At 38.8% G+C, this 17,660-nt stretch overlaps 1 protein-coding gene and 1 long non-coding RNA gene across 2 annotated transcripts in view; one reads left to right on the top strand and one right to left on the bottom strand.

The window, feature by feature from the left end:
- LOC310635416 overlaps nt 1-17,660 on the top strand; it is a 790,193-nt gene that overhangs the window by 536,530 nt on the left and 236,003 nt on the right. The gene's annotated exons all lie outside the window — the stretch shown is intronic.
- EEFSEC (eukaryotic elongation factor, selenocysteine-tRNA specific) overlaps nt 1-17,660 on the bottom strand; it is a 164,941-nt gene that overhangs the window by 46,722 nt on the left and 100,559 nt on the right. Inside the window, exon 6 of the mRNA XM_083354325.1 lies at nt 12,227-12,383. Coding sequence (XP_083210451.1) covers nt 12,227-12,383 — 157 coding nt within the window. The remainder of the gene's footprint in view (nt 1-12,226; nt 12,384-17,660) is intronic.

Genomic DNA, 17,660 nt, shown 5'->3' with positions numbered 1-17,660 from the left:
AAGGCTTATATATTTAAATCTGTAAAGTCTGTTTGATCATTGTAATTAGCATTTAAGCCTGCCTAAAAAAAATGCTGGGAGTTGTGAACTGGCAGCATGGGTAAGAAGTTTACCTTGAATTGTAAGTCGTAAGGGAGTTTAACCTAACCTTTTGAGATCCCTACAGACAAGTCACTGAACATGGAGACCAGTGAAGCAGGGGGCTCTTGTTTACCTAACCTCTGCACTGTAAGAGACATCAATCCCTGCCTTATTAAAGAAATGCATACACCAACCTGGCATGCTGGCTGAAACAGCTCTCTCAAATTCACAGTTTCTCAGAGGTCGAAGGAAGTTCTGGAGAGGCCTGTTCCATAAATAAAATCCTGCTGCTTGGCGATAACTAAATTGTATTAAGGCTGGCTCAGACAGCTCCAATTAAAACTCTTTGGTGGGGTTGGACTAGAAAACTCTACCCTAGATTGCTCATAGATAGGAGCTTTCTCTTTATTTTTTTCTTTACCTTGTTTGTAAAAGAGAAATGGGAGAGAACCCGCAACCTATGCCCCCCAACTGCACTAATAACCTTAAGCACACCAACTTGCTTTCAAAATTGAACTTTTACTCCAAAAACATAGGAGACATAAGATGGTTATTAAATCACATAGGTTTCCAACTTTCCTTAATAAATCAACTCCACAATTAGATTTGAGGGATCTTAGCTCCACATATGATATTTTTTAATGAAAGAAAGGGCAGAATACAAACAGGAGAGGTACAGCCATTCTTACAGCATATAGTTATTGCAACTTCAAAGTTCTATACATCATGACTTTTTTTTTAAGAATCACAGATAGGCAAATTGATATGCAATCACCAGCTTTCTTACTTCTGCTATCTAAAGTTACCAAGCTTAGCTGAGACCAATCTTGGAGAGGCCCTCACTTCAATAAATGTGAACAATCATGTATGTGTGCACATAACTGGGTGTGTATATATTAGATACAAATAGGTTCTCAAAGACTTCCTTGCTAACTTTATGCAGGACATTCAACTATACTGAAGAGTGAAAGAAATTCAATAATGTTACCTGCAAGCTCTGCTAAAATGAAGTTTTTGAACAAAACGTTTTCTATATAGATTAGTAGGTTCTGTTACCTCCCATTTATCCATGAAGATGTTGTTTTAAAATGAAATAGCCTGTCATGATGTTAGGGAAAATATTGCCAGCAGCTGGAGACAGCAATGTAAGCTGTCCTAACAAACGAGGGTTGAATTTGAGAAATCCTATTGTCTATTACCAAAACAAAGAAAAGTTCAGAAAAAAAACAGAGAAGAGCAACAAAGATGATCAGAGGACTGGAGGCTAAAATATGTAAGGAACGATTGCTGGAATTGGGTATGTCTAGTTTAATGAAGAGAAGGACGAGGGGGGACATGATAGCAGTGTTCCAATATCTCAGGGGCTGCCACAAAGAAGAGGGAGTCAAGCTATTCTCCAAATCACCTGAAGGCAGGACAAGAAGCAACGGATGGAAACTAACCAAAGGGAGAAGCAACCTAGAACTAAGGAGAAATTTCCTGACAGTTAGAACAATTAATCAGTGGCACAACCTGCCTCCAGAAGTGGTGAATGCTCCAAAACTGGAAGTTTTTAAGAAGAGACTGGACAACAGTCTGAAATGGTATGGGGTTTCCTGCATGAGCAAGGGGTTGGACTAGAAGACATCCAAGGTCCCTTCCAATAATTATTATTATTATTATTATTATTATTATTATTATTAGTAGTAGTAGTAGTAGTAGTAGTAGCAGTAGTAGTAGTAGTAGTAGACAATATTTCATATTGTTATGGAACTAGATAAAATTGGCATACTAAGATGTCAATGGAAACAAGGCTACCATTGAACATGTGATTTGCAACAAGCAGTGAATACAGAAAAATCCCACGTCAACAGGTTCACATGCCGAAAGAATTAAAGAATAGCAGTGACCTGTCAAGGTAATAGAAACAGAAAACTAAAGCTTCCGGAAATTAAATATAAGGAGTCAGTCAAGAGCGCGAATATTTGCTCTTAGGCAAGTTTTACACAAATGGAATACATTTTGCCTTTGCCTTTAATTTTGTTTTGATGTTTTCTTCAATTGTCATGGACAAAGTCTAGCTATGAGGCCATTAAAAACTGATATCAACTTGATGGCACATGATTAATCAATCTTCTCCAATGCTGACTGGAAGACAGTATGAGCAAAACCACAGCCGATACAAGAGGGCTTGGAGCTAGCAATTTGGATAGCAAGCTACAGTCAGTGAAGGTACTTGAGGTACAGATTATGTTTTATTTTATTGGCTGATATCTGAGCTATATAAATATGTTCTGTGGGTGTGCGTAGATCCTTTACTAGAAGGAGAAGCTGACTGAAATCAACCTGTTCAGAACAACTGTTCATTTCTTTTCTCTTATCATATTCAATTGTCTTCTTGTGTCTGACTTGGCTACATATAGAAGGTTTAGAATTCTTTATGAACCAGTAATATTCATTTTGAGAAGGATCTAGCCTTAAACATACACTTTCACCAGCAAAAGCTATAGAGGAAGTGTGCGCCACTTAATTTCTTTCTGATAAAACAGTGCTGGTGGAATTGTAGGGAATGTGCCACAAGATTGTAAAAGAAAAATCTGAAGCCTTCTCATGAGCATCCGGGAGGCCCAAGCAATCACATCCTGTCTTTTACATCCATGCCCCGTTACACCTCAGCTCCTTAATCTCTGCTTCTGAAAATAACCGTTTATGCAACAATACCTACACTGAAAGGTATCTGCAATAAAGATGGATATTAAAGAATTAATTTAGCTTCTTTGCAATCTCTTTCTCGTCATACAATGCTTCAAATGCTTCCCCAGCTATTTTTGTTTCTGATCTAACAATTTTTAAAATATAATTAGTTGTTTTAATATCATAAACAACATACTCTTCAAAAACTATTTTATATATTACCTACCATATTTTTTTTGTTTGCAATTTGAGTTTTTTCTTGTTCATATCATTTAAGCATGCTTTCCATTTCGTAAAAAAAGGATTTTTTTTTCTTTTGACATTAAATATGTTGCTGGTCAGTTAATAGTATTTTTGTTGACTTGTCACAGACTTTCTAGCTGTGCTTTTGGCAGTTTTGGTACTTTCCAAATATTTTGGAAAGATCCAATTATTATACTTATGGTTAGAATGCAGTATTGCAGGGTAACTCACTGCTCACTGCCAGGAGTTCGATTCTGACTGGCTCAAGGTTGACTCAGCCTTCCATCCTTCCAAGGTTGGTAAAATGAGGACCCAGACTCTGTAAACCACTTAGAGAGGGTTGTAAAGCACTATGAACTGGTATTGCTATTATTCTCTCCAACTCCTTGGCTCTTTTATAGAAAGTTCTTGTGTTGAACAATTCAGAGGATTTAATACATTTTCATTTACGTGTTTGGTTAACACAATTTATTGTGCCTTTGGGAACAACGCCCCCCCCCCACACTGTTAATGATGGCTAATTTAAAGCAAGCTGAATTGCTTTAAAAGCCTTGTTTTCTTGAGAAAGCTAGCTTAAAAGAATCATAGTTATATTAATCAGTTCTCAATATGGGCAATACAGTAGTTATCTCTGAGTAAGCGAGGATTAAATAAAAGAGGCAGCAAACATTTCTGCATTTATTTTTCTAGCTATAAAGAAGTAACACAGAGAAAAAACACAGACTTGTCAATATAGAAGGAGACTCAAGATTATACACCTCCTGTAACTAAGCCCTAAATGCTACTAGAGAAAAATAATTGCAGAAGCTGTGCCTGCCTTGCCATTCTCCTACACATACACCCAGCCTCCCTGCAACACTAGAAGCCGCACTGCCTTGCTCCTCCTCCCCTCTTTCCTTGGATTTGAGTTGCAAGCCAAGCTGTCTTTGTGACACCCCCTTGAGGCCCCCTTCCCGGTCCCCCAATACACTCTCACCTGTCTGCCCCCCCAGTGGCTCTGGCGGCTGCTACTCCCATTATCACCCCCCCCTCCGGTCCTGGTGACTGATTTGCAAGGCCCCAAAACTTGTGGAGCAACCACAGTACTTTTAAAAAAATCTTGCATTTCATACTGCCCTCCCCCCAACAGCCCCTGAGATCGGCTATTACCCATTGCATGCTGCCCCCATAGCACCATTGCTTCTGCCTGCCACCTGACTGGCTAGGGCTATTTGTCTCATGCAGCCAAAGGCCCAGACCAAACGGTGTCTGAGTGAATGAACAAGGACGATGGGTGAGGGGCAGAGGGCCAGGGTCCCATTAGCCATGGAGAATGGCCAGGGGAGGGCCAGCAGAGTAGGAAAGCTGGGTGTAAATTGGCTGAGATGGGTGACTTCTGTGCCTGAATGTCCTAAACTCTCTGCCATGGGCTGCAACATTCTAAATGTTTTCTTCTGATTTATTGACTCATGAGGCTTATAAGGAATGGTCCTACATCTTTGTTCAAAACCAAAAGAAGTATTAGGTGATACTTTCTCTGGACACAGAAATAATTCTGATTGAAGCCATTTGCCATACCAAGTCTTTAAACTTCTAGTTACCAGATCATTGTCTTCTTCCATGTCTAGATCAAACTTTAAACTGCCAGAATGAAGCCACCTTCTTGGCTTTGTCGTTAGCCAAAAATAAGTCATTATTGGTACATGTTTCTGGTAGTAACCAACATACCAGCAGATGGGCCAGCCTCTGTGTTTCTCTACATTCACATAGCATGTTGTTATCCACTAAGAGCCTCCACCTGAGCGTATTGGTTTTACATTTAGGCATTCCAACTCTCAACGTATTTGGGGTCTTCCAAGAGGGTCAGATATCTGGTTAGTTACCAGATGCCCTCTTGGCTTAGTAGATGAATACAAAGATAGCAGTAGCTGGTAATAACCCAGGGGAACAGTTGCATGTACTGCATCTTCTACACCTTTTCATCTAATCAATGCTAGAAGTACATTAACAAGTAAGCTATTATGCCTCTGCATTTCTTTGTGGCATTATTTTTTAGCAGTCATCTAATCAGCTTTGCAGGTTTTTTCCTGACAAAATGCTAAAGGAAACCAAGGTATAAGGTACAGCTGCACACAAATAAAGAGTATGTACAAACAAAAAGTCACCAAGACAATATTAGATACAATCTAAGAGTCTTCACTTTTAGGCAGCAGATGGAGTGCTTTAAAAAACAGCAAGAAACACACATGTGCATTTAAATTCCTGATGTTTCAAGCAACTTCTTCTGGATTTATAGATGTTAAATAGCTTGTTCCCATGCATGTAAATGCACACACATGGGCTCAAAATGTAAGTGCTCTGCTTCCATTTTCCCCCAAACTTGCTTTCCAGATAGCAAGTGTTGCTGAATGTGTTTGAACTGCCTATTTTCTATAACTAGATCCATCCTGAGATTATACCATTTATTAAGCATTTCTTTTTTTAAAAAAAATTCTTAAGAGCTATGATGCTAAATTTTAGGGATGGGCAGGAATCTGAGCTCTATTAAACCCTCATAGCCCTATATTACTGTTGAACATTGGATAATGATGAAGTGCTCAGAAATAGATGAACTTTGATAATGAGAGGTAATTTTTCTTAGCAGAAAATTTTAGTTAAGATATGCAAATGAAATCCAAAGACCATGATGCCTGGTAATAGAATACACTCAAAGGTGTTCCCCATCAGAAGAGAAATCCTCAGCTACACGTTTGTTTATATGATACCTGATATCAGAAATCAGGGCTAAACTATTTCTGAATAAATGTTTCTTTTATCACTTTAGAGTAAGTTTACTACGAAAAATCATACCTCTATCTTGAGTGTAGAAACAAAATATCCTCCCCACTTTGTGTCTGTATGTGTGAGTACTTCTTATTGAGAGCAATGGCAAACACTTTGTTTTAAAAAGAAGAGGGTGCTTAACTTTTTAAAAGACTGAATAAAATAACAATAACAATACCTTATTGAAAGAAAGTAAATGTGCAAATAAAATATAGCATTGGAAAATCAAAGATCACACACCATGAAAAATAACCATATTTTTGGTTTGTCTAGCTGCTCAAAGAAAATGCCCTAGACTACTGAAAGTAATATCAACCCATAGCTGATATTCTGCTCAGTGCAGCTCATTTGTTCTTACATAGTAAAAGAAAGATGTTTTATGTTTAAAGGCAAACTAATTTAGAAGCATTCAAAGAATAGTTAAGAATATGTTGGATATGCATGGCTTCTTCTGAATGAAAAACACTGCTGGCTTTAAATAACACATACATACAGCAATATCTCATTATTCAGCTCCGAAAGAGTAGAGAAAACCCCTGCAGACAAAAGTGCCACAGAGCAACAGGAAGGACAAATCTTTTCTTAACAGCTACCTGATTAACTCCATTTCAGGACAATGAAAACCAGCTTGAAACCTGGGAAGTATATACTACTACTACTACTGCTATGAAGAAGAAGAAGAAGAAGAAGAAGAAGAAGAAGAAGAAGAAGAAGAAGAAGAAGAAGAAGAAGAAGAAGAAGAAGAAGAAGAAGAAGAAGAAGAAGAAGAAGAAGAAGAAGAAGTAGTAGTTGGAAGGGACCTTGAAGGTCATCTAGTCCAAACCCCTGCTCAGGCAGGAAACGCTATACCATTTCAGACATATATATATATGTGTGTGTGTGTGTGTGTGTGTGTGTGTGTGTGTGTGTGTGTGTGTGTATGTGTACACATATATACACACATACATAGACAGACATATACACACACACACACACATATATATATATACATACACACACACATATCACACACACACACACACACACACACACATATATATATATATATATATATATATATATATATGTAGATCTAGAGTCTCGGGTTTCTTCCCGCGTTCCTTTCATCTTCAGAAAGTTGTGGCGACGTTTCGACGAAATCCCATCCGTCATCATCAGGCCTGGAAAACCAGGGCATATACCAAATCCCATGCGCCTCCTGTCCAGCAACATACATCGGACAGACTAACAGAAGAATAGAGGTACGTGTAGAAGAACATAAGAACTCAGTACAGAAGAAAGATCACACATCTTCACTAGTACAACACATAAACACTACGGGACACAACATCAATTTTGAAGGTACAAAAACAATCGCCAAAATAGAACATCTCAATAGCAGAATAATCAGAGAAGCCATTGAAATAGAAAAACACCCAGACAGTATGAACAAGCGAGACGACACCTCCCGCCTACATGACATTTGGAAACCAGCATTGATAGAGAAACGAATTTCAGCAAACAAGGATTTAAAAAACCAACAAACAACCCCAAATGCCACCAGCCCCAGCAAGACTCATCCACACCCAGAACAAAAACTCTCCCACACAGAAGACAGAACAAGTCAAGCAAAAGTGCCATCACCCAAGCAGAAGAACGCACACACGAACCTGACTGACCCATACCAGAGATACATAGCAGGTCCTCGAACTCGGAGCCAAACCAAAGCTCTGGAGGCCACTACACAGCCCACCCCTCAGGACACCAAATCACAACACTCAGGATATTACAACACAATGAAAAACCCCACCCATTCAGAACACACCCCACCCAATCAGAAGACAGCCACGCCTCCAACCAATCAGAAGACAACCACGCATCCACCCAATCAGAAGACAGCCACGCCTCCACTCAATCAGAAGACAACCACGCCTCCACCCAATCGGAGGACACCCCCACCCAATCAGAAAGCAGCCACGCCTCCACCCAGTCAGAACACAGCCCCACCGGCAGTTGGAAGGAAAGGAACAGCCAGACCACGCATTGCTCCTGGAAGCAGCAGGAGGAACACTCCGGCCTGATGATGACGGATGGGATTTCGTCGAAACGTCGCCACAACTTTCTGAAGATGAAAGGAACGCGGGAAGAAACCCGAGACTCTAGATCTACACATACAGACACCCGCGAGAATCTACGAAAACATATATATATATATATATATATATATATATATATACACACACACACACACACACACACACACACACACACACACACATACAAAAGAGTGGGATCTGTTTCTCAATTGCTCTGTAAGAGAAGTACAAATAATGGAATTTGTTCCCATCCAAATATTCATCTTCCTCCTGGATGGATAGACATTTGCACAAAAGTGAGTCTTGTCTCTGATTAAGCGTGCTAAAGATTACTGCAAAACTGAAAGGGAAGCGGCTACTGGCAAGTCTAAATGAATACAATTATGTCTAATTATGGATGTTATATGCACTGCCTATGAGAAACAGTTGCTTTTCATAAGCTATAATACTCTACAAACCTACTTGTGCATTAGAGTGAATGCTGTCATACTTTTTTGGATGACTGAATTTATATATGCATAATAATGCATGTTAAAATTCAGAGTTTTTCACCATGCATTTTCACTGTACCTATTTTTATCTTTGCAAACAAAACCATTTTTAATCCTTTCAACCTTTTTCAAGTCCTCTTTTCTTTTTCTTAGGCACAATTACATGGATGTTACGTGTTAAGAGGAAAGCAGAAGAAATAGGAAATACCATAAAGAAAAAGCAGGAACCCAAAGACATTCTTTGACAATCAAAGGATCTATCAGTTCTCTACAATTTTGTTAAATTGTCAAACATTGCCCACACAGTACAAAATTTCTCTTTCCAGCTTTAAGATTCCAGCGTTGTTTCTGTTTTGAAAATGCAAGTTATAGAAAAATTATATATGTCCACTCAGAAATAAACTCTGTAAAATAAAATAGGACTCACCCAGGAAAGCATACTTAGGATTACAATCTGACTATGTGAATAGGCTAGCTGAATGCAAATATAATCCTAATATTATTACGACTAATTATCCAAAACACTTTCAAAACAAGTTGCATATAATCTCCCGTTTTTACCGACACTGTAGGAGGAGAACTGTCTTAGTGTATGGTGGCAAAAAAGGAGTTCAGTTAACACCTTTTTGAAGTAGCAAATTTTATTAAAAAGCATAAGCTTTCATAAGCATGTGCCTTTCAATAAATGTTAGTTGGAAAATGTACTATTAGATTTCTCCTGGTTTTTTGTTTCCTTTTTGTGCATTCTATTCACATACAGCAAGTAAGTTATTCGTATTGCCTCATTTTCTTTTTAATTTGTTTTGCAACTGCCTCTAAGAACTCAAATATACACATAGATCCATGTGTTTTTTGTTTTTGTATCTCTTACTGTTAGGTCACTTTCAACAAATTAAACTTTCCAGTTGTCTCAGAAATAGGAGGTGTATTACATAGGCATCCTTAAGGTACCTTCAGGACTCCTTGAGAAACTTCTAAACTAGCTTTTAATGGCTACATGAGCAGCCATTATTTTTATGAATCTTAACTTTTATGAGAAAAAAACAAAAGAGATAGAGACAAACAGAAAAGGGAATAAGACTAGCTAAACTTAAAGAACTTTTTTAAAAAAAACTCAGGATACAAACATACAAAAAAGCAACCCTGATCTAACAATGGAATGTGAACTATATTTGACTTAAACAATGTCAAACACATTACTATTCTCCATATGAAATGTTGGTCGCTCTTAAAGAAACAGGAACGTTTAGCAATCTTTTTAACCTGCTTTTTATTTTCCACAGAACATAATGTTTTGATTCTACAAACTGTCTTATTTATGTTACTATTGCTACATAATGGAGAGAAAAATACTGAAGCTTGTTTTCAGCAAGCAGATGGGCGGGGAAGAAATTTGTTGTACAAAATTATTATTCATTCCACAAGGCATTTAATGAAAGGAGAAAGGCAAATGTATATTTTATGCTTAACCTCTAACACAATATTGAACAATCCTACAGGAAGGAAGGAAGGAAGGAAGGAAGGAAGGAAGGAAGGAAGGAAGGAAGGAAGGAAGGAAGGAAGGAAGGAAGGAAGGAAGGAAAAAAGGAGAAGGAAAAGGAGAGAAGAGGAGAGGAGGAAAGCTTAGTATAAGTTATAGAGACAACAATAGTACGTTACCAGATGATGTAAAGGATCATTTGGTATGAAAACATGCCACCTCCAATATAATAGAATCCAAATACAACATTACTGTTTCTGTTATTTGAAAAATATTTGTTTTGGCTAAGGTTCTACTGAACAAGACATTAACTGCCAATACAAAATCTCTTTATTAAAACCAAAGTACATTCAGATGTTAATTCCCATAATCTACATAAAACTGCACAGCTCACTGACTGGAATGTTAAATCTCCTTATTAATTGGAATTCCTAAAGGTTATTTCCCACATAAAATAAGCTATCCTCTTTCTTGCTGCCCCAATTAAAAGAAAATCAATACAAATGTCGACAAAATCATATATCAACTGTTACAAGCTAGGTATAGATTTGTCATTACAATGTTGTATAATAATTATCTCCCATTGCTAAGTATCCATAGTACTAGACACATTAATATTTTCTATATTATAGGCTTCTTTTAAAAATTTTTGGAAAACAATATTCCATGAATTTCAGACTAAAACGTTGCAACTGTAAGAAAACCCAAGCTCTGCGAATTAATATACTGATTATTAAATTAAGTTTCCACCATCAAGGAAATGAAAACATTTATTATTAAACATTACCTGAGAAATCCAAAAAATTATTTCCTGTTACTATATTGAATGCATCTTAAAGTCAAAAGAAATTTTAGTTTTTAAAACAATTTGACATTAATTTAAAAGAGTACAAAATTTAATCTAATTATTACAAAAGTTTGAAGTACATTAGTCAGCACGTCTATTTATTTGCAGATGATGTCAGGTTGCTAGCAGAGAATCAAACAAATCTCCACATTTCTTTATTCATTAAATTTATATGTTGCCCATCTTACTCTCAGTCTGCACAAACAAGCGAAGCCCCATCCACAGGATGCAGGCAGCACATGAAACCACGCCCCCTCCGGTCCAGAGAAAAACCTTTCTCCACAGCACCAGTACCTGGTGCCCAAAAGGTTGCAGGCATCTGATGTAGAGAATGAAAGAGAATGGGCCAGGGGTCCACTCCAGTAGCACACTGTTATGCTCTTAAATTATGAAACAAATATATGAAGGAAAAGTAAATACGTCAAGAGGAAAGAAAGACTGAGAAAGTTATAACTGAATAGCACTGAGATCCTTAAAAAGAGAGCTTATCTACAGTTCTGACTGATACATGAAAAGAAATTCCCTATCAAATATACTGTATGGAAAAAAAATGCATTAGCAATGCACATTTACTATCAATGCTCTAATCAGCAACTTGTGCTTACACTTGAATCTCCTTGGCAAAATGACATTTTGATACTTGATGCAAAATATTCCCTATGGTCCCAAATTTATTTATTTTAGCACTTCAGGAACTAATGGTATTGTATTTATTAAGTAATGATGATTTCATATTTACATTTGTTTTTTAATTGACTGGAAAAATAATCAAACCCATATGTTGGTGTTCCAGAATGTTTTACAGGGGGGAAAAACAGATTATAGTAGTGTATAAAGTACAGGTAGTCCTCCTTAATTACTCTGAAAGAGAATTGGCACATGACTGCACTGCTTTGCAATGACAGTTGATAAGTCTGTAGTCCCAGTTTCTGTCATTAGGCCAGGACCACCACATTATTAGGTGAGGACCTCATGTTTCTCCTGTTTCTGCCATATTCACCTTCACTTCAACCCCCCCCCCCAAATCCCTGCCCTTTTGGCCATCCTGAGCTCTACTGCCTACCCTTATGGCCCACTGCTGACCTTCCCTGTCTTCTCTCACCTACTACTGGCCAGGGATATATAGGTGCTGGATTTGAGTGCAGCTTTAATAGTCTAATCCTGAATTATCAATATCCATAGTGGAAGGGGGACAAATTGCCTACTTCACTATATAATCAGGACATTTGTGTCTTTACATAATTGAGTGTGCTCTGTTAATTTGGTGTCACTGTGGTTTGTCGCAGATGTATCTGCCCAAACTCTTTAAACCATGTCCTGGAGTACATAAATGGAGTAATACCTTCTTCCTCTAATAAACTATACTGAGAAAACCAGGCTGCTTTTCACTATATTAGTAAGTGGCATTGAAGTACCAATCTAGAAGTTTCTTTTGAAGTTAATCACATGCTATCTACTATATTATATTCCTATATGCATAGGAATCAAAACCCCTTCTCCTTGATGTACAAAAGTGGCAAAAACAAATACTTACCCAAAATGCGGACTTTAAATTTTCCACTTTGTCCAAAGCCTCCTTCTATTACACCTTCTTCTCCTGTAGATAGCTTGACCTTCAAACCCACAAACATTTGAATGTTTGTTTCCTTTTTAAATAATGAACGGCCAATCACGCTATAATCATCACACAGCTGCAAATTAAACAAAGGAAAAAAGGAAAACAAAATTGTTTTGTATAATATACATATATTATTATTTCTACACTGCATACCTATGCTACCAGTAGTATTATAAATAGTTTTCTAAACTACATATAAAAACAGCCCAGCAGGTAGTACATTTTGATAATTAATCTAAAGATTGTTATTCTATGGTTACTTTTTTTTTATAAACCATTATATCCGATATATCAGCTGAAGGGGATAAAAAGCACCTCTAACCACTGGTTTAATCTGAGATACAGAGCATGTCTTGAATGAAGAAACAATTCAAAACTGCATAATTTTTCCATCTGTAGAAAAATAACTCCATCTAGAACAAAATATCTACTATGTCTCTAAATTTATTACCTTTCACACTGAACAAACACTGTTAAAATTCCATTTCAGTTTATTAACCATCATTCAGCCCATTATCACTTATAGATGCACTTTCGGGAGAACTAATTTGGGGTATCATCATCATACTGATATTACCCAGCACCAAACACCCAATTCATCTAAATATTGGAATGGTGTTTTTAGATGTTAAATAATAAAGGAGACAGGATGAAATCTTCAGATATGTCATCAAAAGCTCACACTTTGAATAGTGTGTACTAGAAGCCATCCTCAGACAAGATAGAAGTTCATAGTACTAAAAAAAACACCAATAGCCCAATAAAACCAACAGTTAACCCTAACAATTTCTAAACGAACATTGTTTAAGAGTGTACGAAGAGATTGTCCGACTAAAAACAAGGAGTCCGGATAATGACCTTCTTCCAGGGCCTGTGTGCATTAAAAAGGCCACAGCTTTATAAACCATCTTGTTTAATCAAGTTTACATGTCACCTTAACAGTTGCCAATCTGAGAAATGTAACACATGCTAAAAGGCATAATAATTGCCTCTTTAAATTAGGCTTATATGGTAACATTAAAACTTCAATCAAGTTCAGCTAATGGTGACTAAATTCATACTAAATTCACATAATATTCTGGGCAATCATACATCTTCCAAGTTTTCCCAGTCTTGCCTGCAACTCTGGAATGTCTTGGTGATTTTGTATCCAAGTATTTGTAGCAAGGCTTGACCCCTCTTAGTTGTTTTGGGATCAGAAAAGTATAAGTCAGCAAGGGTGGGGCTCAGGAATTCTGGGAGTTGAAGTCCACAAGTCATAAAAGAGTCAAGGTTCCCCATCCCTGGTATAGGTAGTCTTCTGCTTACGACCACAATTGAGCCCAAACTTTCTGTTGCTAAGTGAGATATTTGTTGAGTTTTGGCCCACTTTACAACCTTTATTGCCCCAGTTGTTAAGTGAATCGCTGCAGTTGTTACGTTAATCACACAGCTGTTAAAGTGAATCTGGCTTCCCCACTGACTTTGCTTGTCAGGTCGCAAAGGGTGATCCCATATCCCTGGAACACTGCAACTGTCATAAATATGAATCAGTTGCCAAGCATTTGAATTTTGATTGTGTGACCGTGGGGATACTGCTGTTCTGTACCAGCCTGCTACCGGCCTTGCAGAAAAGGCAACCCCTTTATAAACGGCAAGAGGCTGGAATCCGTCTGCCAAATTTATTACAAAAACAAACAAGACACGTACCAAGATACAGGAGCTTTGAAACACTATCTGAGCGGTTGCTTTCAGCAAACCAGCCCTCCCCAAACATTCCCTTTATAAAGAGTTCAGGGCGTGGCCTCTCTTTGCCTCCTTCCGAGAAGCCCCACAGCCTTCCTGTTTGCTCCTACTTGACTGCCTCCTGCGTCGGGCGTCCTTGAACAGGGCCAGCTGTGGGTCATCTTCATCCACACTGTCAGGCTCACACAGCTGGGTCTCCATGGTGACCAAGTGGGAGGGGCCTGCCTGAGGGCTATCATCAGCAAGATCTTCAACACCCCCCTCCTCCTCCGAGTCGTCGTCCGACCCAACTGCCGAACCCACAGGCTGACCCTGAATCACAACAACTGCAACAATTGTAAAAGCAGTCATAAGTCACTTTTTTCAGTACCATTGTAACTTCGAACGGTCACTAAATGAATTGTTGTAAATCAAGGACTATCTGTATAGCAGCAGGGACTATATCTGTGTAGTCCTGTATAGTGGGAGGAACGGGGTGGGGGGGAGAAGGAACGGACTCAGAACAGAATTATAAAAATGGAGTTTCAGTCCCAAGCACTTGCTTTTTATAACTGCATTGTGATGTTGCATGCATATGTGAAAGGATGGAGCCTGAGGTACAACGCTGCTTTTATTATTTTGATGAAAGCACCAAACTTTTGCAGACATCCATAAGGATCTGTCAAAGTCTTCTAAGCACTGTTAATTTAACTGCACAAGAAACGTCGCTGGACATCTCTGAAATTTACTTTTTAACAACAGTACCCCTAATTTGGAAAAAAAAAGTAATCCAAAGCATCATAGATCATCCAAAATTTCAAATTCGAGTTCATGGAGAAAGGAGATATTTTTAACCGCTCCATAGCTCAGAACTATTTCCTTCTTACTTCAGTGCATGTATCAATTACCTGATTAAAGCTGTTTCTATTTCATTACTTCAGTTACTGCAGTTACTACATTGTGTTATGTTACATTCCATTAACATTACATTACATTAGATATTATAGAGGCAATTCAGAATCCGATCAGAGATATTTGTAAGCAGTGGTGTGAATGTCCTACTGAGTTTTATTCCCAACTTCTAACAGAAAAGAACAAGATCATTGACAATACCAATTTTAGAACTTTTCCAAAGCTTTCAAAAACAATGCAGACTCTATCAGTCTTTTTGACTGAAATATTGTAATTATTTAAATCCAACCATTACTAGCTATCCAGGAGGGAAAAGGCCCCACAGGAATACCCAAGCTTGGAATATCTCAAGAAACAAAAAGCTAAATTATATTTGTGGCAAGAAACATATATTACTCCTAGTACCAAATGGAATATGCCCACAGTTGTCATAGCTAGATTGAATTTCTAAGCCAGGGGTGTCAAACTGCCGGCCCATGGGCCAGATGCGTCATGCCGAAACTGCGCCCACCCTATTGCGGTAGTGGAAGAAAAGTCACGATACATCGTGACACGTCATGTGACATTGCAAGTTTGACACTCCTGCTTTAAGCTATATTGAACAGACCAAACCTGAACTAAAATCAATCAACATCAAAGGATTGAAATTCCATGTCATAATTAGTCTGTCAATTCTGTGGGTAATTTCATTAGGTGGGGAGTGGCTAATCTATCACTGGTATCCAAACTAAATAGACATATTTAATAAGAGCCAATTATTTCACAATTATTTTATAAGGAAGATATGATCCCTCTGGGTCATACTTGTAACACCTGTCTATCAATAATTTACTATTTCACAAAAAATACTCCAATATGTAAGAAATATTTTAAAAGTTAAGCCTTTTCAGCACAATAAAAATTTGTGCTCAGGCACCATACACTAGACACCTATGGTAATGTTTTATTCATCTTTTATAATAACAGCAGATATAACCTCTCGTTCTTGCATTAGGTATACATCATAATTGCTAAAAATTATGTCGCTAATTTTATCGCTAAAATTCAATTCTACCTCTACCTCTACCAGCTTTCCATTTAATAATCTTGATTTATTAAGGCAACTTGGGTGCAATTCCAAACATCTGAAGCACCCTTTAATACCACTGGCATTGACAAAATTACCATCAGGCAATTGCAAAAGGCAGCTTTATTTGGAATAGCTTATATCTTGTGGTGATAGCTTTAGTGTTATTAAACAACATCTGCCTATCCCAGATCCTTGGGAAAGACTTGACAGGTTGTGCAAAAATGCAAAACCCAGCCTAAACATCTGGCTGACTGTGAGACCAACCATAATAGCAATTTATTAAATTTATATGCAACTTGACTCCTACCAACTCAGGGCAGTTTAAAATTGTTAAAATGTTTTAAAAAAAACAATACAGAAAAGATTAAAAAAATAGCACAAGAAAAAGAAAAGTGATGGCAGAGAGGAACAGAAAGGAAGAACGTCTGTGAAAAGCCCTATCGACTCCTGAATGACAACAGCCACCTCTACTCCCCTTCCAGGGCTCTTGGTTTGTTGCAAAACAAAACACCCCAGTGGGCATATTTCCTAGAGGACAACCCCACCCCCTGGGCCCAACCAGGTCTTAGCAAAACATGGCAGGTTGGGCCTCCCCTCTAAGATAAGAATCATAAATTAGGCTAGCCTTGTTACACACTTGACCTGGCATTCAAAAGCAGAAGCCAAAAGTTCAGAGCCACCAAGGATCCTCTCTGCAGAGGAAGAAAAAGAAGAAAACACTCCGCTCCTCCTTACCTCCCCCCAGTTCAGTAGTAGGGCAAATCACCCACTAGGTTAAAAAAAGGGTCAGCTCCTGTGGACCCCCCCACTCCACCCAATAACATCCAGAGGGCTGGAGTCAGCCACACTTCCATAAGTTGAATCGTTGGTGAGCTGAAAACTTGGCTGCTTTGAGCCTCCGCATGTGTCTCAGGCCTCCACAGCCTTCCCAAGCCCCAAGGCCAACACTGTGACTTTCTAAGCTTCCAAGGTCACTACTGTGATCGCTGTGGACTCCGTAGCCCTCCACAGCCTCCATAGCCAGAATTCCTAGGCCTCCATGCCCTCCATACTTCCGCCAGCTGGAATCCCTGTGCCTATTCCTTTCAATACCTTGGCTGATTTTCTAAACCAGGGGTGCCAAACTCAATTTCATTGAGGGCCGCATCAGCATTGCAGTTGCCCTCAGGGGGCCTGGTGGATATGGCCTGGGTGGGTGTGGCCTACTAGGTGGGCGTGGCTAGAGTGCGTATGGCCTATGGGTGGGCATGGCCAGCTCTACATCGTTTGCATCAAGGGTGCCTATGGGGGCCTGGGCAGGAGTGGGACAGATCTGAGGGTCTCTGGCAAAAGGAGGGACTCTGGGCCAGGGCCAAGGCAGTGGGGGCCGTTCCCTCACTGTTTCCAGGATGGCTTCGCGGGCCACATGAAACCACATCACGGGCCAGATCTGGTCCCCGGGCCTTGTGTTTGACATGTCTGTTCTAAACCCTGGGTAGACTCTCGATGGACTTTCTCCCTTCACTGGAGGTCTCAACCTCTCCTCCTTTTTTCCTGTTCTATCCCAGTGAAGCGTCTATCCTTTAGCAGTAGTGAGGTGGGCACATGCTTGGATTCTTCATGGATCCAGAGAATGACTTAATGTTAGATCAGTTCTTGAAAGAAAATGATTTAGATCAGAGAAGG

The sequence above is a fragment of the Vipera ursinii genome (genome assembly GCF_947247035.1).
Source record: "Vipera ursinii genome assembly, chromosome: 2".
NCBI lineage: Eukaryota > Metazoa > Chordata > Lepidosauria > Squamata > Viperidae > Vipera > Vipera ursinii.
The sequence above is the reverse complement of the archived record's forward strand: the minus strand, read 5'-3'. Positions and strand labels throughout refer to the sequence as shown.